The 24,960-nt window shown below is 42.0% G+C and overlaps 1 protein-coding gene across 3 annotated transcripts; it reads left to right on the forward strand.

The window, feature by feature from the left end:
* The first annotated feature begins 6,235 nt into the window (after positions 1-6,235).
* RPP30 (ribonuclease P/MRP subunit p30) lies at positions 6,236-23,784 on the forward strand. 3 transcript variants are annotated; one of them, XM_058841243.1, is made up of 11 exons: positions 6,236-6,373; positions 7,324-7,379; positions 7,698-7,754; positions 8,466-8,540; positions 9,064-9,135; positions 13,214-13,303; positions 15,399-15,515; positions 19,014-19,043; positions 19,467-19,504; positions 20,645-20,724; positions 22,080-23,784. In XM_058841243.1, the coding sequence occupies exons 1-11, from the start codon at positions 6,292-6,294 to the stop codon at positions 22,187-22,189; spliced, it is 807 nt and encodes a 268-aa protein (XP_058697226.1). In that variant the 5' UTR covers positions 6,236-6,291; the 3' UTR covers positions 22,190-23,784. The 3 variants fall into 3 exon arrangements, with proteins under 3 accessions (XP_058697226.1, XP_058697225.1, XP_058697227.1); XM_058841242.1 differs by lacking the exons at positions 20,645-20,724; positions 22,080-23,784 and adding an exon at positions 20,044-20,630 and having other exon boundaries at positions 19,467-19,539; XM_058841244.1 differs by lacking the exons at positions 9,064-9,135; positions 20,645-20,724; positions 22,080-23,784 and adding an exon at positions 20,044-20,634 and having other exon boundaries at positions 19,467-19,539.
* Positions 23,785-24,960: the final 1,176 nt, after the last annotated feature.

Genomic DNA, 24,960 nt, shown 5'->3' on the forward strand with positions numbered 1-24,960 from the left:
CTGCGGCTTCTCATTCGCGGCCGCCCCAAGCGAGGGTCGCTCTGGGAACCCCCTGTAAATGTGTAAATGTGCACGTGTGTATGTGTACATGTATGTACCCAGGTCTCACCCGGGAAGCTGTGGGCGGGTGGCCGCGGCTGGCGCAGAGGCGACCGCAGGCGGAGCTGCCCCGGCCGGAGCGGGGCACGGTCCTCTCCCTCGGTTTGCCGGCTCCGGCACAGCCCTGAGACACGTCCGTGCAGAAGCATTCGGGCCGGCAGGACCCCGGCTGCTGCTTGAAGAGTTGATAGTGGCCGCTTTTTTAAGATCTATCTCCAACAACATGGCCAGCACTGAAGCACTTCTCTGTGTATAGCCTGAAAATTCTTCGTCATATTAAGTTGATGTGAATACCATCACCTATATTTTCTCATTTACTAATATTTTTATACCCTGATTTTGAATTTACTCAGTGTTCCATGTGTAATTCCTTCAGTAAAGCTAAAACCAACAAACTCCCATTGCTTGAATTACCTGCTTTTCTTGTAGGTTCCCTGGACTCTTACATACAAGCCAACTTCTGGAACTCCCTAGCGTTCTCAATTCTCTAAGTCCTATTCTTGGCTCCAAGTGAGGTGAAAACTAACTGTTTGAATCGTGAATTATCCATGGGATGCCAGCAGAAGATCACACCCCTTGTATATAACATGCCAGACAGATATGACTGAAAACAATAAATACCTGCTCCTGAGTGTCCCTCACATTTTCAACATGAGATAGAAGCCAGATGAACCAGAGAAGGAGAGGAAATGAAAAGCGTTGGTCGCAGATGTTTCAATAACCATGGGGTTTAAATGAGGGGAGATCTTGCAACATAGCAAGTTTTATTTAAGTATGCACTGGACAAGGAAGAACTGTTTGTATGGCTCAGTAGTAAGGATGCAGGATGGTTGCACATTATACCAACTTAAAAATCTGCTTTGAAGACAAACCTAATAAGTATCCAGTTATTGGGGAGAAAAAACCCTAAAACCCTCAGCTGACAGTCTTATGGACTAGTGGAACACAAATCCATAGCAACTGAAACTTCCATACTTGACTCACAGAATGTCTTGGTTTTAATGAAATCTTCCAGTCTGTCAGAATCTCCTGTTTTCTCCATCTTCTTCCTGTTGGAACATGCGCTTTCCAACATGCATGACTCTGCATTAGCCCATATGTACATATGAGCATGTACGGGACTGAGAGGTTGGGCTCAGCTGTGCCTGACACAGATTGAGCACAGGCAGAGCCTCCTGTGGTCAGAAATGAAGGGTTTGGTAGTTCAGTTGCTGCCCCTCCCTACCACCCCCACACCTTGATTTGATTCAGATAATAAAATAATCAATGGTAAGCTTTTTCCCATTCAGTCAGGTGTTTTCCTACACTTTGTTAGTTGCTTTATTGTGTCCAAACACAACAAAAGCAATAAAATCACAAAATAAAAATCCCTGTTTAACCACCCAAAATGTGTAAATGAGCCTTGAGCTTCAGGTGGGTTACCCCACCAGATGATAAACCAAGTCTTTTGTCCTCCTCAGTTAAGCAAATATTAGGAAGAAAAAGGTCTTTTAAATGGCAAGGACATATTTAGATATGTTAAAACATTAAGGCAAAATTTGGAGAGAGATTGTTTCTTTATTGGTTAAACATATTTTTTAAAAATAGTATCTGAAGTACTAAGCTAAGGAGTTAGGAACTTATTAAATTTTGTTCAAAATACATTCTTATCACAAAAGCTGATAAAGTTGTACAGTTTAATACTCCCAGTAAAAGCAATTTTTCAGTCACTTAAAATGTCACAAAGGCAGAGCAAATTATAATCTGGTGCTTCCTGCAAATGTGTTAACACAGTTCATTAAATCAGTCATTCTTCTTGACAGCTTTTTAATACACTTCTGGGATGTGACTCTCTAAATGTTCTCAGTGGATAATACACAGGATCATTTGTATATACTCCTACCCATTCCAACCCAAAAGTAGGACTGAACATTGTCTTTTGTTCTGTATCTTGGCAAGACAAAGCAGCTGACACCTCTCTAAAATATGTTCCTTGAAAGCTTTTTACTAGGACACACCTAAAATAACTTCCAGTTTCCCAGGCTGGGCTGATTCTGGTGAGCTGCTTTCCATGAGGGTTTAGAGGGTTTCACGTGGCCAGCGTCTGGAAAAGCATAGAGAATCAATCATTTCATGAGATGACATCTATTCTAGGTACTTAAAATAACAATACAATACATGAAAGTAGGACTTGATCTTTCCAAGAGCACATCCCACTTTTGTCTTCAGTGATCCTATTTAAAAATTCTAACATGTTGTTCCAGACAGCATACAGAAGTGAAACAAATGTCCAATTAGGTGTCAAGAATAACAAGCTGACATTTGTTCTCTACCCAAGAAATTACGTTTTCACCTTCCATTAGGTTTAAAAAAATATCATCAAATCATTTTTCTGGCTGGGCTTAGTGAAATACTGTTCTTTGAGTAATTTAGACTCTCTGTGCATAAAAGCCTATTAATATTTCCATATACCTCCAATTCTGTGCTGAGTCCTTTGTCCTCCATTCTTTCTGCACTTATTGAAGTTAAATGGTTTTGTTAATATTTGATAATGTACTTTATCTGCAAGTCTCACCCTTGGTATTTTATTGTTGTTATACAGAAAAATTTCAGATTATAAAAATAAAAAAAATTCAAGAGAATTTTTACTTTTATTTTTTTTCCCCTCTCCCAAAGTAGTTAACTCCTTTGTTTAATTTTTTCCCCCCCTCCAGAAACAGTGCCAATCACATAACATCTTCAGCACCTGTTATTCATACTAAGTGTATACTATAGCAGTGGCTATTGGTACCAATTTTTTGCCCCCATGTTAGTGAGATAAGGTAAGACAGGTCATTAGGGCTACCCAAGGAAATAGAGTTTCCCAAGCACATGCTGATTTAGTGTGGCCAGACTGTATCTATTGAAGTGCTTGTGTTGAAAAACCTCACACTAAATCCTGGATCCTTCATCCCTCTCTGGAGGACTTAATGCTTGCAGACAGCAGGTCTGTGCTAACTTGGAGGATCCTGACTGAAATGGGTCAAAGAATGCGGTGCAAGAGCTTCAGCAGCAGAGGAGAAAACGCTGACAGCCCAGCATGGTAACACCTTCCCTCACACAACTGCCTCTAGAAAACAACAGCCCTGCCCATCTTAGCTTAAAAAGTTGAAGGCACTGCTACACTCCCCTTCTTAAACCATTCAATACTGTATACATGGCAGGAAGGTAACATGAGTATGCAATGCAATAAATAAACAGATCAGAAATTTTTCTTGTTCCTTTGTTCTTTCTTTTCATTCCCTTTTTTTGTTCCTCCTCGCCTGAGAGAGCTTATCTCCTTGAACTGTTGTTTTCATTTGCCTCTTCTCTTCTCTTCTCTTCTCTTCTCTTCTCTTCTCTTCTCTTCTCTTCTCTTCTCTTCTCTTCTCTTCTCTTCTCTTCTCTTCTCTTCTCTTCTCTTCTCTTCTCTTCTCTTCTCTCTCTTCTCTTCTCTTCTCTTCTCTTCTCTTCTCTTCTCTTCTCTTCTCTTCTCTTCTCTTCTCTTCTCTTCTCTTCTCTTCTCTTCTCTTCTCTCTTTTGTTTTCTTTTTCCTTTCTTATTAACCAATATAAGATTGGTGAGGACCAGCTGTTGGGAAAAATAAATAAAGTATAGGTATATATTTCTTCTGCCTTGGGGAAATACGTTGTCAAAGCATTTAGAATATTTTATCAGAGACTGACTAGAGGTATTACTGAAACCTCGATTTTTATTCCCAGCATGTGCTGTTTAGCAAATAACACTCTTGTCTAACTACTAGCAAATATGTTGCAGCTGCACTTTTCTTTTCTGTCTTTTCTTGTCTTTGTGAAGATAAATCATCATCACTCTGTGGCAGTAAAACAGAGAGGTAACTAGTCCCATATTTGGCTTTTCTTACCATTGTCAAAATAAATACTTGCATCTGTGCAACTTAAATATGAAATTATGTCTTCCCTTTTTTGGAACCAGCAAATACTAACAACGGCAAGCTGGCATCTGAAAAGAAAATGAACAATTAAGATGACACATGCTTAAAACTCTGTATCACTCAAAATGAGAGCTCCCAACTCTGAAAACTCCATCTGTACCTTTACATAGGAGTTTATTGAGGTTATGAGGTTATGAAAAAAGTGACTGTGCCATTCATGTTACTGAGTTGCTGAGGCAATTAATAATAAATAAAATCTTAGCATCCTAAAAGTGAAAAATTCAGAACTAAAGCAAAAAATGAGCTGCCCATTGAAAACCTATTAGAAGAATTGTGACGGTTTCTGTATTAAAATTTACTGAAAGGACTGTCTTGAAGTCTAAGTGCATTGAGAAAGAAACACTTGGAGTGAGATCTGTTTTCACCAAGAACTTCAGGACAGCAATGAAACAAAGCATGTTAGAAGCTTGCAGCTGAACAGTGAGGACCATAAGGATGTTCTAAACAGACCACTGAGGATGGCATAAATAAAAGCAGTAATATCTAAATAATAACATAGGAAATAAGCCTGTGCACTGTTTTGAGTACATGACTCGTGATACCTAAAAGTGTTTTGTACTCAGATTCTTACACCATTACAGCAAATAGGGCTCTGCAGATCTTCTGCATGAAGATCTGGTTAAATGCCATTTTAAGTGCCTCAAAGAAAGGCTTCTTCTGCTTGTATATTGCCAAACATGCAGGCTGCTTAATCCTCTTTGGTATCTCTGAACACTGCTGCAGTAGGGCCATTCAGAAATAACTGATACATGCTTCTGGATCACTTTTTACAGTCATTAAGACAAATTGAGTTAAATCAAACACTGAGCCAAGGAAAACCTGGAATAATATCTCGAGCTGTTCCATTTTCACACACATTAAAGAAAAACCTTGGCAGTGCCATTCAAGCTGGGCTGCTTGTTCAAATGGCTGGCAGAGATCATCTGCTGATCTGATCTAACAGACAAGCACCTTACGTATGCAGATGGACTAAACCAGAACATCTTTACTGAAATATCTTAACCTAATACAGTCAAGAAAAAGATGCTGCCACAGATGTGGCATGAACAAAGATGGTTTACCAGCTGGGCTTTTTTATCCCTTTCAGAGCAATGAGGTTTTTTCCTGCCATACAGATGTAGGAGCTGTTTTCTACTGACCCTCAAAGATGCTTCAACTCTTAGCCCAGAGTCTGCAGTTTCTCTGCTACCACCATCCCAGCTATTTGTAACTCATCAGACAAGAAGTCCAGAAACATGGCAAGAAGGCACTGCTGTTTCTCAGCCATACTTTGTTAACCAAGTGATCTCGTTGGTAGAAATGGGTCCCAGGTCCCCACTGCTCCCGTGCACACAGCTGGCACAAACTGCATCACAGTCAGACCCTGTAAGGAGGAATGTTCAGGGTTTGGCAGAAGCTTTGGCCTTGACTAGAAGCATTTTTGGTTTATTAAGAATTCAGAGCTCCAGATACTCCACAGACTTCCCGTGGTGAGCATTCAGCTGAATTTGAAGATAGAAAAAGCAAAGAACCCTCGCTCTGGTCTGGCCATCTCAAGTTGGATAGGAATTGCAGACCTGCTGTCTTCAGCAGCTGCTCTAAGTCACAAAAAACCTTCTACTGAGAATTTCCATTTCTGTTTTACATATTCTGTGCTATTTATCAGCGGTAGAACAATATCTGTACTTTTTGTGGCAGTGCTACACAGTGCACTTGTACCTGGTTTTTGGTCTATGACAATCGTCAGTCCTTTTCCGTGTCAAGGGATAACTTTGACATGGCAGCTCGGAGCTTTGTAGGAGAGAGAGCAACTGTAAAACTTTAAATAGAAGAGATTGGTTTTGACTGTTATTGGCAACGTTCAGATGGAGCCGAAGCAGTTTAACAGGGGATAAACGCGCCATCAGAGCAGGGTTACCGCTCCACCTGGTGGGCACCCGGCGGCTCCGAGGGGCGCGGCGAGCCTCCCCGGCAGGCCCGGGGAATGTCCCTCAGAGCCCGGGGTGCGTGGCAGAGAATGAACCACGGAGGATCAGCTTCAGGGCCCCCGCCTGAGACCCGAGCGATCTCCCCACAGCCTCTTCCGGGCCACAGCAGCCCCGTGGCGAGGCACCGGCCATGCGGGTGGTGCCGGCCCCTCACGGGCGGGACTACATGGCCCAGGCTGCCGCGGGCGGGAGGGGCGGTGCCGCCGCCGCGCGCGCTGTCGTGCCCGGGCTCGGCCCGCCCGCCGCGGCCTCAGCATGGCCGGCTTCGCCGACCTGAACCTGCCGCAGGGGCTGGACAAGAAGTCCCTGCAGAGCCTGGTGGAGGCCGCGGCTCACCGTGAGTCCCGCGAGCGGGGAGGTCTCGGTGGGGCCGGCCCGGAGCTCGGTGGGGCTGAGCCGGGGAGGGCGGACTGCCCCGGCCAGGAGAGCAGCGGAACGCGAGCGGCGGCTCCCCTGGCTCGGGAGGCACAGCCGGAGCCTGCAGGCTGGGGTGGGCCCAGCGGGACTCCCCGGGATGAGCCTTCCCTTCCCTCCGGGCAGGCCGACCCTCGCCACCCGGCCCGGCGCGTTTCCCCCGGCCCTTTCTGCGAGCCAGGTGCCCAGGGCTGAGCTGCCCAGCGCTGGGTCGCAGGGGAAGCTCCTGATGCGCCTTGCAGCTCTGTCTCTGCTTGCTTATCGCAATAAGCTGGTTTTCTCCCAACTTGGACGAGTTTTTCCGCCTGCAGTTTCGTACGGCCCGGATCTTTTCCTGCAGGGCTGTTGTACAGCCACGTGCTGCCTGTCCAGTGTTCGGGGCGGGTGGTTTAAATACCCCTGGCAAGTGTATAATCTTCCTCAGAGCCCTTTGAACGATACTTCTCCGTTTAGTCGGCATCGTTTTGAACTGCTCGCTTTGTTTTTTCCGACAGCTGTATCTGTACCAGCTGCGCGTTGTCTGTAGTTTAATAACTGTCCTGAATATACTTAGCAGTTTTCCATAAAGAAAGTCATAAACAGGGCCAGACCCTTGGGGACACTAAGCGCAAGTATTCGTATTCATACAGCTCTGCCATTGAGTAAGAGTTGTCAGGTCGGGACTGTGTTAAAAGCCAAACAGATTTTTTTTTTTTTTTCTCTATTTTAAAGCACTTTTTTGGGTGAACTAGTGTTTTAAAAAAATACTGTGCAGTCTAGACATGCATGTGATTATTAACTGTAACACATTTAATGAGTATTTTACAGTTTTCTCATTGGATTTGTTTCCTTTTTGTTTACTGGACAAAATATTCTTAACTGTGTGTTTTTCAGTGGGATATTCTGTGGTTGCACTTAATCATGTCATCGATTTTAAAGAAAAGAAACAGGTAATTTTTTGGGGGGGTTATTTGTTCTTGCTGTGTTTTCTTTAGTAAACCTGCAGCTTTATTGCATGTTTCCGGATAGCTTTAGCTGCAGAATGTGCATCTAGACACAAATACAAATCTCTCTATTTGTAACAAAACTCCCATTTTATGTTTCAGTAGAACTGCCCTGGGATTAATTTTTAATATGGTTCCTGTACTGTCCCACAAAAATAGTTTTGTTAGCATGGTAAATTTCTTTTCAATATTGGAACACAGTTTTGTTTACATGTAAACCTACCCTGTGACATTTTTAATAACTTTGTTCTGTTCTCTTTCAAGGAAATCATCAAGCCAGTATCCCCTTCAGAGTTGTTTCCATCTTTACCTATTGTACAAGTATGTCTAGTTGCATTATATATATATATATATATATATAGTTATTCTGAGTTACCTTTTTTAACCTGTGTGTGTTTGGATATGTGATTTTGTGTATGAGGTGTTAAGTAAAAAAGAGAAATTTGTCTATTATTTCACAGTTAAAACACGAAGCATTGGGAAAATTGTACACTCTTATCAGGGTAGGCTCCATTCATTGTTTTAGAAATTATTTTAAAAATTGCTTTGTGTGAATTCTGAATCTGCTTGTAGTAGAATAATTACAGTACAATTCTTGAAACTGAAGTTGTCAAAATAACTTTGTGGTTTTGATGGAACAAAATTTGGATATAAAGAAGTACAAGACTGTGTTTCGGGTCACTGACATTGATTAATTCAAGAACCGCTTTTCCTTGCAGTTGTGGCCTGCCTGAAGAATCATGGCAGTAATAAAACATACTCAATTTTTCTGCATGATTCTTTTTCTTAAATTTTTTTCCCTTTCTATTCATCCTCACCCAGAGAAACACAGTAAGTCATTCTTTATAAGGACAAGTATAATATCAGAGAGATAATGTAAATTAGGGAAGTGTAACTACAGACTTAGAAAATTAGTATAGTGAGACTATAAGAATGACACCATTTTCTTTTTATAGCAGACTAGGGTGGAAATTACCACAAATTTTTGCTTTGGATTTTTAAAATTTTTTTATATTATTCCTTTTTCTGTAGGGGACATCTAAAAAAATTAAAGTCTTGACCCGGTTAACACTTGTTGTTTCTGATCCTTCCCACTGTAATCTCTTGGTAAGTATACTCAACAATCAATTTTGCAATTTCTATTTCCTTTTCTCAATGAATGAATGAAACTTTGGAAATTCTATGGGCACAACATCCTGGAATTTATAGGGTACTCAGCAGGGATTTCTGAGATTGCATCTTTAACAAATAATGTGATCATGAGGAGATGCAGACTTACAAGACTGGATATGGCTTCTGTTCATCGTTTGGCAGTATGGAACAGCAGTTCTGTTTCTTGATTTCTGGAGTTCTGTGCATAAACTAGAACACCATGGGCAAGCCTCGTGTCTGGTTATGTTTTTATGCTACAAGATCAAAGCAAAAAGTATAAGTGTCTTAGCAAATGGGTGGGACAAGCCTCAAACTGAGCATGAATGACTTCACTGTAGAAACCCGCTGTGTTACTGGCTTTGTTTTAGTACTTGACAGGGACAAAGGATTTTTCTTCTCATTGTCTTGGTTGTAACCATTGTGCATAGCTTTGACATCTGCCATAATTCAAGGTAGTAATTGTTTGCTCCTTTTGTAGAGATCGACATCTGCAAATATAAGGTTATATGACATCATAGCAGTATTTCCAAAAACTGAGAAACTGTTCCATGTAAGTACAATCATCTCATCAGTAATGTTTATTCAGTAACCTTTAGGGCCTAATGCTAATTTAATTACATGCTTTGTTTTGATTTTATTTCCCATTTTATAAAGACCTCATGGAGTTAATCAAACATTATAGGCTACCTGGTCAGTTGATAGGGTGAGGGGTTTGGGAGGATTTGAAGGAGCCTGCAAGACCCTGAGGTGACAGCTTAAAGTCTGAAACATCTACTTCATCTGCCTGATGAATGGACTTGTATGCACCTGCACTGTGGTTCCCTTTGTGTGCCTTGTACTCTAGTGAGGAGAAAAACATCCTTTTTCCCCCCAGTATATGTGCACTTTTCATGTAGAAAACTTCTGTCTTCAGCTTTAACTTCTCAGACTCTTGACAACTTCCCTAAAATGCGCTTGTGATCTCCTGTTAGAACTAATTATTCCTGGTCTCTAAAATGCTAGGGAGGATAAGTAAGAAGCTGTGGAAGAACATGAACTTAAAAGAATTTTTCAGCAGAATTCAAGTATTAATTATAAGAGTTACAGCTAAATGAAACCAATTTCTGAATTTTATTTCCCTTGCAGGATTTTAGGGCTCTTGGGGTTGTGACAGAGGCAAATGGTTTAAAATATTTTTTGAGGGCCACTCTCCACCTTTCTTTTGATCTCTGGCAATAGTATAAAATCTCACATCTCAGTTTATCATGTGTTACAACAAGCACCGGAAACTAGGTAATCAGCAGGGGTGTGCTGTGAGGGTTTTTTGGAAAAAGGGTATTCTTTCACTTAAGTGTTATTATTGTTTATTTTCAGCCATATCATGACTCCTGCTGCAGTTGGACGTCCAGCTGTGGCAGCATTTAAACTGGCATAAACAGCCACTCATTTCTGCAGGTCCCTGTCTTTGCTGCTGAGGCTGCTTGCTTGCTTAGCTGCATGGCAGTTTGCTTTGAGGAGCCTGGTTTTGGCTGAGCAGTAACCGGAGTTTTTGCCAAGTTATTTTTCAGGCAGATCCACTTTCCCAGTGTGATTCAGCACCCAGCCACGCGGAGAGTTGTGCCAGGGCAGAGCAAGTGGCTGTGCTCTGGCAGGCTGGTGCAGACAGTGCCTGGTTAAGCTGACACTCTGGCAGGTGATGGACAGGGTGTGAGGAAAGAAGCAGGATTGTCAGTGAGATTATCTTCATTGCTTCCATGCTGGCAGCACTTTGTGCTGGGGATGGAACCCAAGCATGTTCCTTGCAAACTGCATGAGATGAAAGACTTCATCCTTACATTTTTACATTTAGGGCAGGTTTGTATGGTTGTCTTTTGTTTAAAGATTTTAGAGTGTCTCACTTTGTGGAGATTTTAGAGTGTCTCACTTTGTGGAGAGCTGGTTCAGTTTCACAGAGGTATCACACAGGGAGTCTGGTGAAAGGGACATTACACAGGGGGTTTCAGCACATACAGTTTGGCTCTTACAACTCATAGATATTTCATTATTAAAATAAAGCTTTTAAGAGTGGGTCTTACATGACAAATTAACTTCCTATTGGCTTTTTACCTCTAGAGCTTCGTCTTTCTCACCAGCAATTTGGCACTTGTATTTTCTCCATAGAACAAGATTTTTCATGTTTTTGTGAAAAAAATTACACCAATTTTAGCATGGCCCAAAACTAGTCTGTGCCCTTTTGTCACAAGCCAGAGAAGCTCTTTTGTGAGTGAGTGTGGCAGTGATACATATTGAAAGATGTGCTTGACACTCAAATTCTTCAAATAATTTATATCCTTAAGGAGATGAGGAGGTCATGTTTGCCAGCTGTAGAATGGGCTCCTTGTTTAAGTCTCCCAAAAAGATTGTTTTGGCCTGCAACAGGAATGCCCACTCCATGCAGGTAATGGGGTCTGTACTTGACACTTTTCAAAAATTTTGCTTTCTGAGATTTTTGACTGCTTTAATAATATTAGTTAGCTCTATCTGCTGCTTGTAAGCACTTAGCACATCACCAGTATCTAAAAAACTTATATATGTAAGTCTGAAGATGTAATGCAAAGTCAAATTTCAATGTTTATTCCTTAAACATTTGCCAAAGCTTGCTTCAGAGCATTCAGACAATGGCAGATGTATTTATTAATAGCTGGTTGGAGTTTCCCAGCAGATGGGGCTCTTGCCCACAGTGCTGCCAGACAGCTGCTGGGCTGTGCAACTTGCTGCTTGTCATTTTCTGGATGATGTTGTTGCACTTCAGATTTTTTCAGCGGGAAGGGTAACCCTAACCTGCCTGCATATCTTGTCTGGCTTGTCTGGGAACCAAAGCTAGGCTGAACATTAGAGTTCTTGGAGAAATCTGCTCTCCGGTTTTCCATACAGTGCAAGAGTTCCTCATGGGGAAATACAACTTTCTTTTGTTTGTTTTTCCTTGGTGGTATTTTATGAAATACTCATGTCACTGGAATCCTGTAGATATCCCAGCTTTTGAGTCACCCCCTCTCCCACTGTGTTTTATTTGCAAAATGGTAGAGTATTCCAGTGTTTCTGGAGCTGATTAGGAAGGCTTGATTTCTCATCACATAGGGCAAATTTCATGATGTCTGTTCTTGCTTTCCTTAATTTTTAGCATTATACCTTCCTGAATTTTTTATGACCTCACTGACATATTTTCTAGGGCATGATTTGGAGCTATTTGTTCTGTGCATGTTCCCATAAATCACCTCTGTGTAGTAGTTTGTACCTCATGTAGGAAAATGAGGGAAATTGACTGTAGTAGGGCTGAACTTCCTCATGTAAGTCTAATTCTATGCCATGAATTCCATAGGCAGCCCATGTCCTGCCTAATGGAGGATAAAGGTAGGGCATGAGGGAAAAGTTTAGTCTGAATGTCCTGGCAGAGACATTTCAGCTTCAAAAACTTTGTGGTTTGACTGCATGTGTACTATGGCTGTCTTGTCTAAGACAGAGTTGTTATCAACAGCTAAGAAGCATTCCTAAAGCTGGGCCTCTGTTCTTATCTCCATCCAAATTCCATGTGAACAAACTGGTAGAAGACCAGTTTGCCAAGCAGTAGTGTGCCTTGTGTTAGAGCAGCCCTTACCCCTGGGGCTTCTCACAGCCCCCACTGCTTTTGTGCTGGTGGGAGGAGGGATGAATGGTTGGCACCTGGCCCAGGTGTATTTACAGCAGCTGCTGGCAGGTTTCTGAGTGCAGAGAGTTCCCCTACACACAGAAAATTTCTTTCCAACTTCTTCAGCCTGTCTTACCTTCCTTGTTACAGCACCACTTACAGACATTAGTCTGGCTCTGTGTAATCATCCTTGCGGAGTAAGCATATATAATTCCTGCCTTGAGTGCATGAGATTCATGTACATCAAGGACTCCCTTTTAGGTGCCCTTAATTTTCTCTGTATCTCTGTGAGGAGCCTCTGCCCCTTGTTCATCCCCTCCATCTCTTAATACAACCCGTAAATTGTGGTGTGAATTCAAAGCTTAGCTCTTAAACTGTAGCCTTCAGTGCTGTCTCCAGACTCTGCCAGAGGTGTGGCTCTCAGGAGGAGCTGCACGTTCTCCACCAGCCAGGAAAAGGGAGGCTCTGAGGATTGGTTTGCAGTATTGGGCATGTAGCACCACTAGTCACAGTCACATTCTGCTTTTTTTTTTCATTCTTTTCTCTATTGCTTCTGGTAAAAGTAATTAATCCTGAAAACAAACAGGTGCTGTGCTGGAAGCAGAGCATGATGGTACATGGGGCAGTTCCTGGGCTCTTCCCTTCGTAAAATGGGGTTGGCCTTTATAATCTGTGAGTTCTTCTGTCAAAAGCCAGCATTGCTTCTGCCTGTCCTGTGTCAGATAAAAACAAAGAAGCATTGGGGTTGACCATTATTTTATTGTAAAATTAGTTCTGTAAGAAAGGGAAGAGTTGGGTTTTAAGTCTCAAATGCTGCTGTTCTATTGGCATGCTTGCAAGGCATAGTACCTCTTAATTTTAAAACTGAGCTCGCCTTGGAAAGACATTTTTTGCATTAAGAAATGAAGGAGAGTATTAGTAGACCTTAAGTTGGTTATGCATTTTTTGGCATATCTAATAATGTGTTGCTATTTCTTTGCTGTAGATTGCTTGCACAACACTAGATGTGGATCTGGTCTGCATAAATGTAACAGAAAAGCTGCCATTCTACTTCCGAAGGCCCCCTGTGAATATGGTAAATTTACATCTAAATTGTTTTCTTGCTGTTAGACTGACATTAAATACAGAATTTGAGTCAAATTCCCTACTGCTTTCCTCCCACCATTCCTATCCAAGTGGTTCTTTTATTTTCTTGCATAGTGTATAGTGTTGTTTCAAATGTCCTTCACTTCAGGGCCTCCACTGCAGCATTTAATACACAGTGATGTATGTTGTTTCTTTTTCTCCTCTGTCCCCCACTTAAGAAGGCAGAAGTGGTGTTCCCAAGGAGTGGAAACAGAGCCTTAAGGCCACTGTGCTGCTAAGCAGGGAGATAGGGTGTGATTGCTGACTAAGCTGCTTCCCAAACCAGGAATGGTACAGCTCTGTCAAAATGGATAAATAGTCCTTTGATTTAAAAGACAGGAAATGTGAATGGCAGTGTTCATTTGGGAGAAGGATGTTGTGCTGGTTACTTGAAAGACAACTGTATTGAATCCATACTTGGACAGAAGAATGTCTTGGTAAATGAAGCAAATGTAGCATTGCTAAATATGTGCTGTGGGACCCAAAATGGCTATCAGTGTGGATCAAATGTAGTTCTGCCTGCTGTTGGTAGTTTGCCAGAAAACTTAATCTGAACACTTTCTTTGGGGAACTGGTTTTCTCCTCGGAATATATGTAAAGGTTTGTTCCATGTGGGCATTCTTAGCTGATGTAGAACTTAGTACTCAAAAATTTGAATTTAGAATTGTCTAGTAATCCTACTTCCTTTTCTTAGAAAGTTTGACCTAGACTAAAAATTCAAAGGTATCTAGATTTAATTCTGAGACAAAATAAAAATAATACATTGGCATGTATGATAAACTGAGGATTTCAACATTCCACGTGAAATAACAATTTTGTATGAAACACTGTATGAAAGTACCCTAGCTGTCTAAAACTCCAGCAGCTGGCCCAGGTAACGAGCTATGTGGCTCTTAGAGCTCTGTGTTGGGAGACATTTTCCTTCCAAGCTACTTCTCATCTTCACACTCCCAGCTTCAAGGCAGTCTGTCTATTGGACTGGTCAGTGCGTCCTGGGGCAGTCAGCTTTGGTTGTTAAGATGCCAGACAGGTTGGCAGGCAGCTGAAGTGGTAGGGATGGCGTTAAAAATCACCTTGACTGGAAATGGGTGTATTGCCATTACCTGTTTGGTTTTGATAAATGCAGGCTTCTCTTGTTTGCAGCTCTCAGGCCAGTTCTGTGTAAAACATTTGATGCATATATATAGCTTCTGTTGTGCTTGCATGCAGAGGTCATGCATGGGTGGGAGCTGGATTAATTCCAGCTGTATTCAGTTACTGGATTCTCTTACAGTATTACCATTACAGCATATTTTAATAATATTTGTGTAAATGTAGAGTATCATTTCAGGCAAATGGAGGATTGCCATGGAACAAAGAGCTCCTGGCTTTACATTGTGTCTTTATCACTAGCGCATGTGCAAGTTGCTTAACCTTTCTGTGTTTGCAAAAACAGGAATACTAGGCTTTTGGTGAGGCACTTTGACAGATAGCAAAGGATGTCAAAGCAGCTGAAAATATAATCAGTATTACTATTTGAAACCTCTTCTGTGACTCATTCTTATTTAACGTTGTCACAAACCCCAGAGTATGCTGTGAGACAGGAGAAGGAGGGTCCTCTTTGCTGCTTTTGTGCATGGAGGAATTCTTCATCTGCAATACATGAGTACTGGGGGAAGTGGTCATCTTTCTTACAGCAGGGTGTGGGTCTAGAGGAGTAGGGTCCTCAAAGTTTCAGGACAGCAGATAACCAGCAGTGGTTCTCTGTGTCCTCTACTCTGTGATCTTGTGATAGTGATAGCCAATCACAACAAATAAGTGGTTGCTATTTGTTAAACCTCATTTATCTGTCGTCCAAGATTTATGCACATGTACCTGGTGTACAGTGAGGCCTTCCCCCACTCTCCTTTCATGCCATGCTGTGCTCTTACTGGAACAATTCTGCCTTAATTTTTTCATATGTGACACAGTTAAACTGAGAATAAGCTGCAGCAGTAATAGACAGCAGTTGTTAGATTGTTAGGCTTCTCTCCTTTTGATTTTTGATCACTCTCTTTCATGTGAAGGCAATAGATCGAGGCATTTACTTTGAACTTCTTTACACGCCTGCCATCAAAGACTCTACAATGAGAAGATACACAATTTCAAATGCCATCAGCCTGATGCAGATCTGCAAAGGAAAGGTAAGCTCTCAAAGTGAAAACAAGGTAATTAAATCAGTTCAAATTCTTTCTGGAGTTGTACAGTCTGAGCCATTTTAAATGAATTTGATGTTGGGACATCTGAAGCAGTGACTAAATCTTGGCCTACTAATACAAGGACACAATCATTCTAGCTCCAGATACTTCCAGTCTTGCACCACTGCATGCTTTCTTCTTAAGCTGTCAAGCTGTTAGATTCTTTTCCCAAAACAACCCATGTGTTGTTATGGTATGCAGTTCCCAAAACAAAGGTGGGAGGGGATGGAAGGAGATTAAAGGGCCAGACATCTAAGGTTTGCACCAAACTGAAATTCATGTATGTCTTTAAAATCCTCCATTTCGTATTTCTCATTGGCCAAAAACTCTTTTGACTGTTTACTTTGAACGTGGGAACTAGAAAACAAGAAGAAGAAAAGTAGAAACCTTGTTTTGTTAGAAGGTTAGTAAATTCTGTGTCCAAAATAGACCCAACAGCTAGCTGGCTCTCAGCCAAGGCTTTGCTGCAGTCAGATGAACTGGATTCTTCCATGTTACTGAAACCCAAGGAAAAAGTAACTTAGAGATGCCTGCAACCCATTGCTTTCATAACTTACCTCCTCTCAGGCTACCAGGTTAAGCTGTCTGTTATGCTGTGTCCTCTCAGGCCAGACTTTTTAATAGGGGCTCATATCAATACATATCAAAGTTAACAGAAATTGTAGCTCCCCCTTCTGTATTGTAAATGGCCTCTGCCATATATGGCTAGTCCAGAGAATCTGGATTTGGCATCTGAATGGTGACTGGATTTCGAAAATCTGAAGTGGGATGTAGAGCTTGGAAGGTAAATTAAAAGTAGATCCATCATTACCTCAGTTCTCCTCAAGCATGGCAGCTTTTATAGAACAGCAGGATGGGTCAAGCAGATTCGTTTCCTTGGTGCTACAGAAGAAGTATTTGCACAGCCTCTCCTGAGAGGCCCAGCTCTGGCAGTTAATGACATGAAGTACTGACTTGGACGTGACTTCTATGCACACCAGACCCCTTTCCTTCGGAATTCCCTTTTTAATGTTGCTTTTCTTTCCTCTGTGCAGTTCAGGATGTGCTTCTCACATGGTTGTTGATGAACTGGAGAGCACCAGTTGAGTTGATGTCATGGACAGGGCAAGTGAGATGTTCAGGTGCTCGGTCTGTGCATGGTGCCTTTTCTTTCTGCATCTGTCAGTCTAGTGTTTCGTCTGTGCCTGGAAGGTAAATCAGCTAGAGCTACACAGGACAAGTAGTTGTTGGGCACTGGAAGAGGACTGCTAGCTTGTCTTCATTCTTTGCATCCAGACTCAGTTGTGGACCAGCAGAGATGGTTATTAGCCCTTACTGAGAGTTTGCCTCTGTCAGTGAGGTAAAGGCCCTTGTTTAAGTGAGACATGGGATGGGTGGTCCATAGGCTGCTTCCATTGGCACCTGGCACACAGCTCTCATGTTCTGTAACACGTAATTGCTGAACCTGTAGTAGCTTTTGGATCCTTTTATTCCTCCTCTATTATAGCAGGACAGAAAAACCTTCAGAAGTTTATTTGTGTTCTCAGAGCTGGCATTGAGTGGTGTCTTTAAAACATTAAAATATGCAGGGAATGAAAGAGAAACTCCCCTGCCTTGCCAGACAGAAGGTGTGCATAGCCACAGTCCCTCACCTCCCGTGTTTCGGTAACTGAGTTGGAGGCTGCCTGGAGCAGTGTACTGAACAGCTGCTGTCTGCTCTGCCTGGGGAGATAGTGTTTTGCCTTTTAGTTTTCAATTTAGTTGTAGCATTGGATTTGCCTTTGCCTGCCTCTCCTTCACTTGCCAGCAGTGCTTTTCTTGTCTGCTCTTGTCTCCTTCCTCCATCTTACCCATCCCATAATGAAAGCCAGTTGCCTTTGAACCAGGCAGAGCATCTCTCCACTGCACAGCAGTGCTGGTTTGAGATGTCTCATACAGCTGCTCTGGGAGCTTCCCTGAGCCTGGGTGACAGACATTAGTTGATACAGTTTGGAGCAGGAAACGAATTTTCCCAGCAAACTCTTGCAGTCAGCACCACTCAGGCTCAAAAGCACCTTTGGGATCCATAGTGTTGTCATTTTAAAGGTGAACACTTCAGAAAAAAAAATGTCCCAGGCTCCATCAGGATGTATGCTGTTAAGTCACTTTGATGTATGTATTGCTTCTGCTTCTGGCTTTCCTTATAGTGATGCAGAGTCATCTGTCCCATCCTCTCCTCTTCAGCACACGAGGAAACCTTGGGCACAGTGTGAACATGCAGTCATTTTTACGTAGGTCTTTCTGCTGTTGAGTTCCAGCTGCACACAGGGCATTTTCTTCCAGTGCCTGCCCAGATCTCTATGCTGGGGAAGTGGCAGGGGAAGCAAAGCAGTGTGGGGAAGGGATCTAAAGCCCCACTTTGAAACCAGAGATTCCGTGATGTCTTGGTAGTGCTGACCTCAGAGAGGAAAAATCTGTCTCTGCCTCAGCACAATTGTAATTCTTGCCCACTCTAGCAGGAATTCCCAAAGTCTTTTATTCAGTATAATAAAAGGTGCAAGGAGATTTTGCTGCTGCAGTTATCACCTGAGCTAAACAGGATCCCCCTGGGTGAGCATCCTTGGAGCTTAGCATTGCAGAAAAGCTCTGGCAGCTGAGCTGTTGGATCTGCCAGCCCATGTAGTCTCATACCTGTTTTGCAGAAACCTTCTGGGAGGGGAGGGAGAAGGATTTCTCTGCCTGGTGATTTTCGTAGGGTGCCAATGTTGAGGAAAATGAATATGTGGCACAAGGTGGCAGCCACTGCCTTAGTGTAGATACATTTCCTGAACCAGTGTGAGTGTGTCAAGGCTAGCATGAATGCTTAGCACTGCGCTGTAGTGCAACAGTATAGGCTGAAAATTTGGGAGCACCAAACTGTCTCAAGGCACTATCTATAAGCTGTTTCTGGGGGATCCTGGACTACTAAATTCATTTCTGTTACAGCTCAGGGTGAGTTGTTGTTCGTGTAGGGCCTTTTTCAGCTGGTGTAAATAAAGGGGACACTTTTTAACACAGTGCCTGCAGCTCTGTATTTCTTCTTTACCCTTAAGGGCACTTTGCAGTCCACCGTGAGAGATACAGGCTGATAGGTGATTGCTTAAGGCCATCACTCTGGACACTTATACTGCTTAGCCAATCTCTCTAAAATGTGATGTACTTATTCATCTTCTGTCTGGCTGTGAAAGGTTTGTAATTGCAAGGGAGGGCTTGTGCCTATGCCCCTGTCTGTGTAGGTGACAGGGCAATGACTAAGTTTATCATGTCCCAAATTAAGATTCCCACCCTGATAGAGTTCACTTCATCTGAGGGCATCAGATACTCTGATGTTTAATTGGGCTCTTAGCTGAACTTAGCTAATGCTCATAAAGTTTTTGTGTCTCGCTGATTTTTTTCATTTCTTGGTGCTGTCTGACAGATGAATTTTTGTTCTCCTTTGTTTTCCAGAACATAGTTATATCTAGTGCAGCTGAAAGGGTAAGTCCCAGATTTTTTTGATTTTTTTTTTTTAAGTCAGAACAATCTGAAGATTTATTTGTGGCAGAAAATACAGCTTGAATTACACATTAAGCATATAAAAATTGTAAATTTAAATATGGTTGCCATTACCAAATAATTATATTGTGGGTTTGGGGATTTTTTTTTTTTTCAGTTGGTTGTTTTTTTGGGTTTGGTTTGTTTTGTTTCTTTTTTGGGGGGGGGGGGGGGTTTGCTGCTGCTGCGGTATTTTCCATGACAGTTTTCTCCCAGATGGAGACTCTTATTTGCCAAAATAGTGGTATTTCTTACCATCTTCAGTAGCTTGCTATTATGTAGCATTTAATCTTGCCTATCTAATAGCCTTGTCCTGCCTGCTCAGCAAAAGCGTTCACATATCCAAACTTCTTTGTTTTGTTTTAGCCTCTAGAGCTCCGAGGTCCTTATGATGTGGCTAATCTGTATCCTTTCCCAAAGTCAAAGGCAGCAGTTAGTAGTAAGATTGTAAAGTTTGAAGTGGTTTTGAAATTTTTTTCATCCTTTGAAGTCCTTGAACTTTATACAGTGGTACTTGTTGGTGACCTATTCAATGAATTAGGACTCTGAGTATGTGTGGAAGATCAACAGATATTGGTCATGGGGTGGCATGAGAAGTAATAATATATACTTAGTAACACTAACTAATAGTGTTTGTGTTCAGCTACAAGAATGGTTTGTTGTGATGTGCATTAATGTTGTGTGGGTGTAAATGGAGAAGTTAATAAAACCCATAAAAATCTATGGACACTATGAACCAAGAAATTATTACTTAGTATCTCCAAAGTGCCACATTTTTGGTAGAAGAAGCTATAAAATCGTATTTATGTAAAATTAAAAGTTCCTATCTGAGCAGTAAGTATTTTGGTTCTGAATTTTCCCGGTCTTTAGTTACACATGTAATGTTAAACAAGTGGTTGTGTCCTAGAAACAAAGGAGAGTGTCTTTTCTTCCCTTCTTTTAGGAGTTCAGATGCATTTTTATTACTCTCTCCATCCCAGAAGCACATATCTGGCCTGTCCCTGGAAGGAAAAGAGCATGCTCTGTGTCATGAGAAACATGTGGGAGGCTGTGTGGCCTGGAAGGATTTTATGTGCAACGTTTTCTTCCCTCTTAAAATGAGTGGTCAGGCTCAACCCAAATTAACATAACTAATGTGGTGTCATCCCTGCTAAAAGTGATTGGAAACTTCAGCAAAATGCTTTTGTATCAGACAGTGCCCTGTCCCCAAAACTGAAATTTCCCATGGGGTAATTTTTTCGCTTGATTATGCATATCTAAAATGTTCCCACATTGACAGACTTCTATTTTCAAAAGTGCAGCTTCTTGTCTGGAAAGAAGCAACATTGCCAGGAGCTTTCCAGGAGGGCTGCTGGGGAACTGCAGCCAGGAGAGTTGGGTGCCTCATTTCTCTGCTTCTGGATAACCTTACGCAAAATGTCACTTTGAGTTACAGCTTCGCTAATTCCCAGTTATTTGTAGAGTAAGGAAATCTACCCTGCAGAGAGCCTTCCCTGTTCTGTTTGTTGCTTTCTGTGTGTTTTGATCCTGAGCAGCAGTGACAGAGGTTTGCTGTTTGGCCTCCCAGAAGGCGAAGCAAAGGCAGCTGTGTCCACCAACTGCAGGGCCACCATGCTGCATGGAGGTGAGCATTTGTAAGATCCTCTTAAGTAACATGTACATTTGTTAAACTAAGTTCTTGTTGATGCATATTCTCCAGAAGGTCTGACCCCTTACAGAGCAAATCAGATCAGGGTTTTAGCTTCTTTGTCCAATGAATGAAAGGAGCTTGTGTGGCTTGTTGCCATATTGGCAGATCAGTGGCTGAACTGATGGTGCTTTCTGTGCTGGAGGACTCACTCAACCAGGTTAATGAGTCATAAATGGTTGAACCAATATAGAGAGCTGCCTGCTGTGCTTCCTAGTGAAACTATCCCATTTCAGAAAGGTTGGAATGCTGGTCTTGGTGACACTGACAGAAACAAAGCGATTGTCTTCCAAAAAATGGGTATGCATGTGTTTTGCATTTGCCTTTTTGCAGCATGGGTGCAGAAGCAACCTTAGTCATGTCCCTTTCTGATGCTGTAATATGTGGATTAATTCTGACTCACTCTTCAGTGTGGATCATTTCAAACTCATGGAAAAATCAACAGGTTCTCCTCCAGCCTGCTACTCATCTACATAGAAATATAGAGTTTGTCAAATTTATATGAGATTTCGCAAGCCTGTCATCTGTCTTGTCTGTGGATTAAATAGCAAGTGTCATCTCCCTTGTCCCAGAGAGGATACTTGCCCCAGAATAAGTAAATATATTTCATCAAGGTTCTTGCAGAGCCTCTCTGCTAATAGAGTATGGGAATCTCTTCTAACTAAATTTTGCAGTAACTTTCCACCAGTAGTTACAAAATTGGATTGGGCTCAATAGGTTATTTGACAAATGTGAGGATTTGGTAACATCACACACCAGAATTTCACAATAATGTTGAGAGTTTGGTAAATAAAATTCTTGAATACCATAAAGTCATTTCCTTGGTATGTAGGGGATCCTCTGCCACTACACTTGTGTCCACATAGTCTAAGTATCCTGGGATATGTGAATGCATTTTTTAGTATTTTTTTAAGAACAGTATGTTTGGCTCAGAAATGCTTTTGACAGTGCTTCAAGAATGTGTCCTTCTGTGATTGTTGAACTGACTAAGCCTGGTTTCCTATGGTTTTGTGTCTCGGCAGCTCCTCCAGCCCTGCAGACCTTGGTGTTCCTTGGTTTGCTATAATTCTACACCCACCATTGTATTTCCCCATGTAGTTTCTCCACTCTATAATGCAGTGAATCCTGAGCTCCTGCCCTTGCAGGCTGCTTCCCTGCTGTGTGTGCTGGCTAGCTGGCTGCTCAACATGTCCAGCAGTGGTTTGGGGCAGAGACACCTGAATTGAATATGCCTTAAATGCATTTTACTTAGTTGAGGTACTGGTACTGCAGCTTCTGCTTGTGTATTCTAGAAACTCGAAGGAGTGCCTGTGGCGTGGTCTACACAGTGAAGAAGCCTCGCAAGGTTGAGGAGGAAGAAACAGCAGTGCCAGCATGCAAAAAAGCTAAGACTCAAGCTTGAGGACTGAACCAGTTGTCAACAGAAGCCTCCATCTCTTCTTTACCCAGTGTTGAGTCTTCCTCCAACTTCCAGCCGATCTAATTTTTCCCTTACTACCTTGCTTAGCCTGCAGAAGAACTATTCTTCCAGCATTCAAGTGAGGAAAACTGTGACTGAGACTGCTGAACGATATTCACCACATCTGAAAGATCAAGCTGGGCTTCTGGCCAAGGTCAGGAGACTGACTTTTCACCCTGCCTTAGGTCTCCTGGAGTTAATGCAAACTCAACAGAACATTTCTAACATGGAAATTTTCACTTGTATGTGTGCATTCCTTTTTTATTAAAAACATGTCTAAGAACACATGCCTTCATAGTCTAGCTCTTCTGATTTCTCAAGTTTTAAACACATCTCTGTACAACTGCAAGCCAATAGATGAAGTTTACCTTCAAGTGGCCTATGAAGAAGAAGAATAATACAGTAAAAAAAATAAATTGGTTCCTATTCAGTTTTATGATCAATGAAGATCCCAGGATTTGTCAGTTACTCGGAGGTATCTTGGATTTGGGTTACAGTAGGAGTGACTGACCTGACTTGCCAGATACATATCCCAAAGGCCATCTGTGTCCTCAGCTCTTAAATCCAAACAGATGTTAGATCCATTAGATGTTTGCCAGAAATGGGAAGGAAGAGCCCGAGGTTACACTGAGGTGTGCTCAGCAGGGGATGTTGCAGTGTAGGAGCTGTCTCACCTAGGCCTGAGCAGCCTCCACCTCACATCATCTTTACTGCACCATTTCCTTCTTCACTTCCTGCTCTGGAATTGTTATCTATGCACGTGTTCATTTTGCTGCCTCTTGCTTTTCTGTTTTCCTTCATTTTATTGCCTCAGTAAACCTAATCTGGCTGCCAAAAAACCAATCAAACAGATATAATCAGCAGAGCATTTTTGGAGCTCTTCCAAATGTTGACTGAAGTTTTTCTTTTCATTAAATGAATATAAAACTCACATAAGCTACTGTACTAACATACTGTTGAGCCATTTTTACTGTGAGTATTCCGGTTCTCTACCAGTGCCCAACAGCAAGTTGAAAAGTGGAAGTGGTAACATGTAAAATATACTGCAGAAATCCTGCAGTGGGTCATTTTTGAGCTCTTGGTGACTGGACTGAACAGTATAGATTAAGTTCTCATAGATTTAACAGTTCTATATAATGCTGGTGTAAGTCACAACAGGTTTTGCTTCATTCAACAATTACAAAATATATTTCCTGTATGTTATTAGTTGTTGAATTTGTGACTTGAGTCCATTTTATTACACATATTGGGGAGTTTTTTATATAATGTTTTTTATATATGTGTGTGTGTAAATATATATATATGTATAAAGTATTTATGGTATTACCTCTAAAATGATGCTCTAACCAGAGAAGAAGCAAACTGTTTGGTGCAGTTTTCTGAATGACATTAATCCTGCCTTGGGCAGAGAATAACCTACCTTGAACAAGACAGAAGTTCATTGGTAACTAACATATGGAAGGAGGCTTTGAATGCTTGAGATCCTTTTTGCTGCTTGTTTGACTTTAAAAAATTAAACTCTTCATCTTTGTCCTTTATTAGACACAGTGCTTCAGGAGCTGATTGAAAAGTTTCTTCTCCCCCAGTTTCCTGAAGCACATTGCTGTGGCCACCTGCGTGCCTGAATGCTGCTGCTGAGGTGATAAACAGACTGAGAGAGCCAGCACTGATCATTTCTGTTTCCTGCAAAGCTTGCTCCCAGTGTCCAGGTAATTGGGCAGAAACAAGCAGTGAAGCTGTGGCTTGCAGCAAAGGGCAGCAATTGAAGGCATATCGTAATTTCTAGAGAAGGATGTATGCACAAATTTGGCCTATGGTAATTAGGAATTTAATTGAATGCAGCACCTGAATACCCCTCTACTCTGCTCTCTCCCACCTGGAGTGCCGTGTCCAGCACTGGGCAGCGCAGGAAGAACATGGAGCTGTTGGAGTGTGTCCAGAGAGGGTCACAAAGCTGGGAAGAAGGATGGAGCATTTCTGTATGGAACTGCTGAGAGAGCTGGAGTTGTTCAGCCTGGACAGTGGAAGGCTCCAGCGCCACCTTAGTGGGGCCTTTCAGTATTTAAAGGGGACTTATCAGAAAGATTTCTCCACAATTTTCATCACAGCTTGTTGTGATAGGACAAGAGGTGGTGGGTTTAATCTAAAAAAAGGTGGATTTAGTTTGGATAGAAGAAAGAAGTCTTTTACAATGAGGGTGGTGGAGCACTAGCACAGGTTGTCCAGAGAGGTGGTAGATATCCTATCCCTGGAAACATTCAAGGCCAGGGGGGACAGGGTTCTGAGCAACCTGATCTTGTTGAAAATTCTCTGCTCATTGCAGAGGGGTTGGAATAGATGAACTTTAAAGGTCCTTTCCAGCCCCAATTGTTCTATGATTCTATGAAATGGGACATCAGGCCCTGGTTGTCTTGCTTCTGCTAAAGCAAGGAAGACGTGTCTGCCTTTCCTAACAGTACTTGACATCTCTCTTGGCTTGGATAACTGGAACTGTCTTGTGCTCCACATAGTGACTAAGAAATTATATTTTTTAAATCAAACTCAGTAATGGAACTGTAACTTTCTTTTACTAGCTATTCAAAGTACAGTGTTTCTGCTTTCACATGTGTCTCCGTTTAACTAAGTCAGTCAGATGGGGTTTATCTAACAGTGGCAGGGACGTTGCTCAAGGGATGGCTGCTCTTGGCAGCTGAGACTTTTTTTAATTTTTAAGA

The sequence above is a fragment of the Poecile atricapillus genome, chromosome 6 (assembly GCF_030490865.1).
Source record: "Poecile atricapillus isolate bPoeAtr1 chromosome 6, bPoeAtr1.hap1, whole genome shotgun sequence".
Lineage (NCBI taxonomy): Eukaryota > Metazoa > Chordata > Aves > Passeriformes > Paridae > Poecile > Poecile atricapillus.

What these genes read in the sequence shown, in the direction of transcription:
- RPP30 (XM_058841242.1), top strand. Translation starts at nt 6,292, where the DNA reads ATGGCCGGCTTCGCCGACCTGAACCTGCCGCAGGGGCTGGACAAGAAG. An exon ending in GGTGGAGGCCGCGGCTCACC is followed by an intron (nt 6,374 to 7,323) that starts GTGAGTCCCGCG and finishes TGTGTTTTTCAG; the next exon opens with TGGGATATTCTGTGGTTGCA. An exon ending in CATCTTTACCTATTGTACAA is followed by an intron (nt 7,755 to 8,465) that starts GTATGTCTAGTT and finishes CTTTTTCTGTAG; the next exon opens with GGGACATCTAAAAAAATTAA.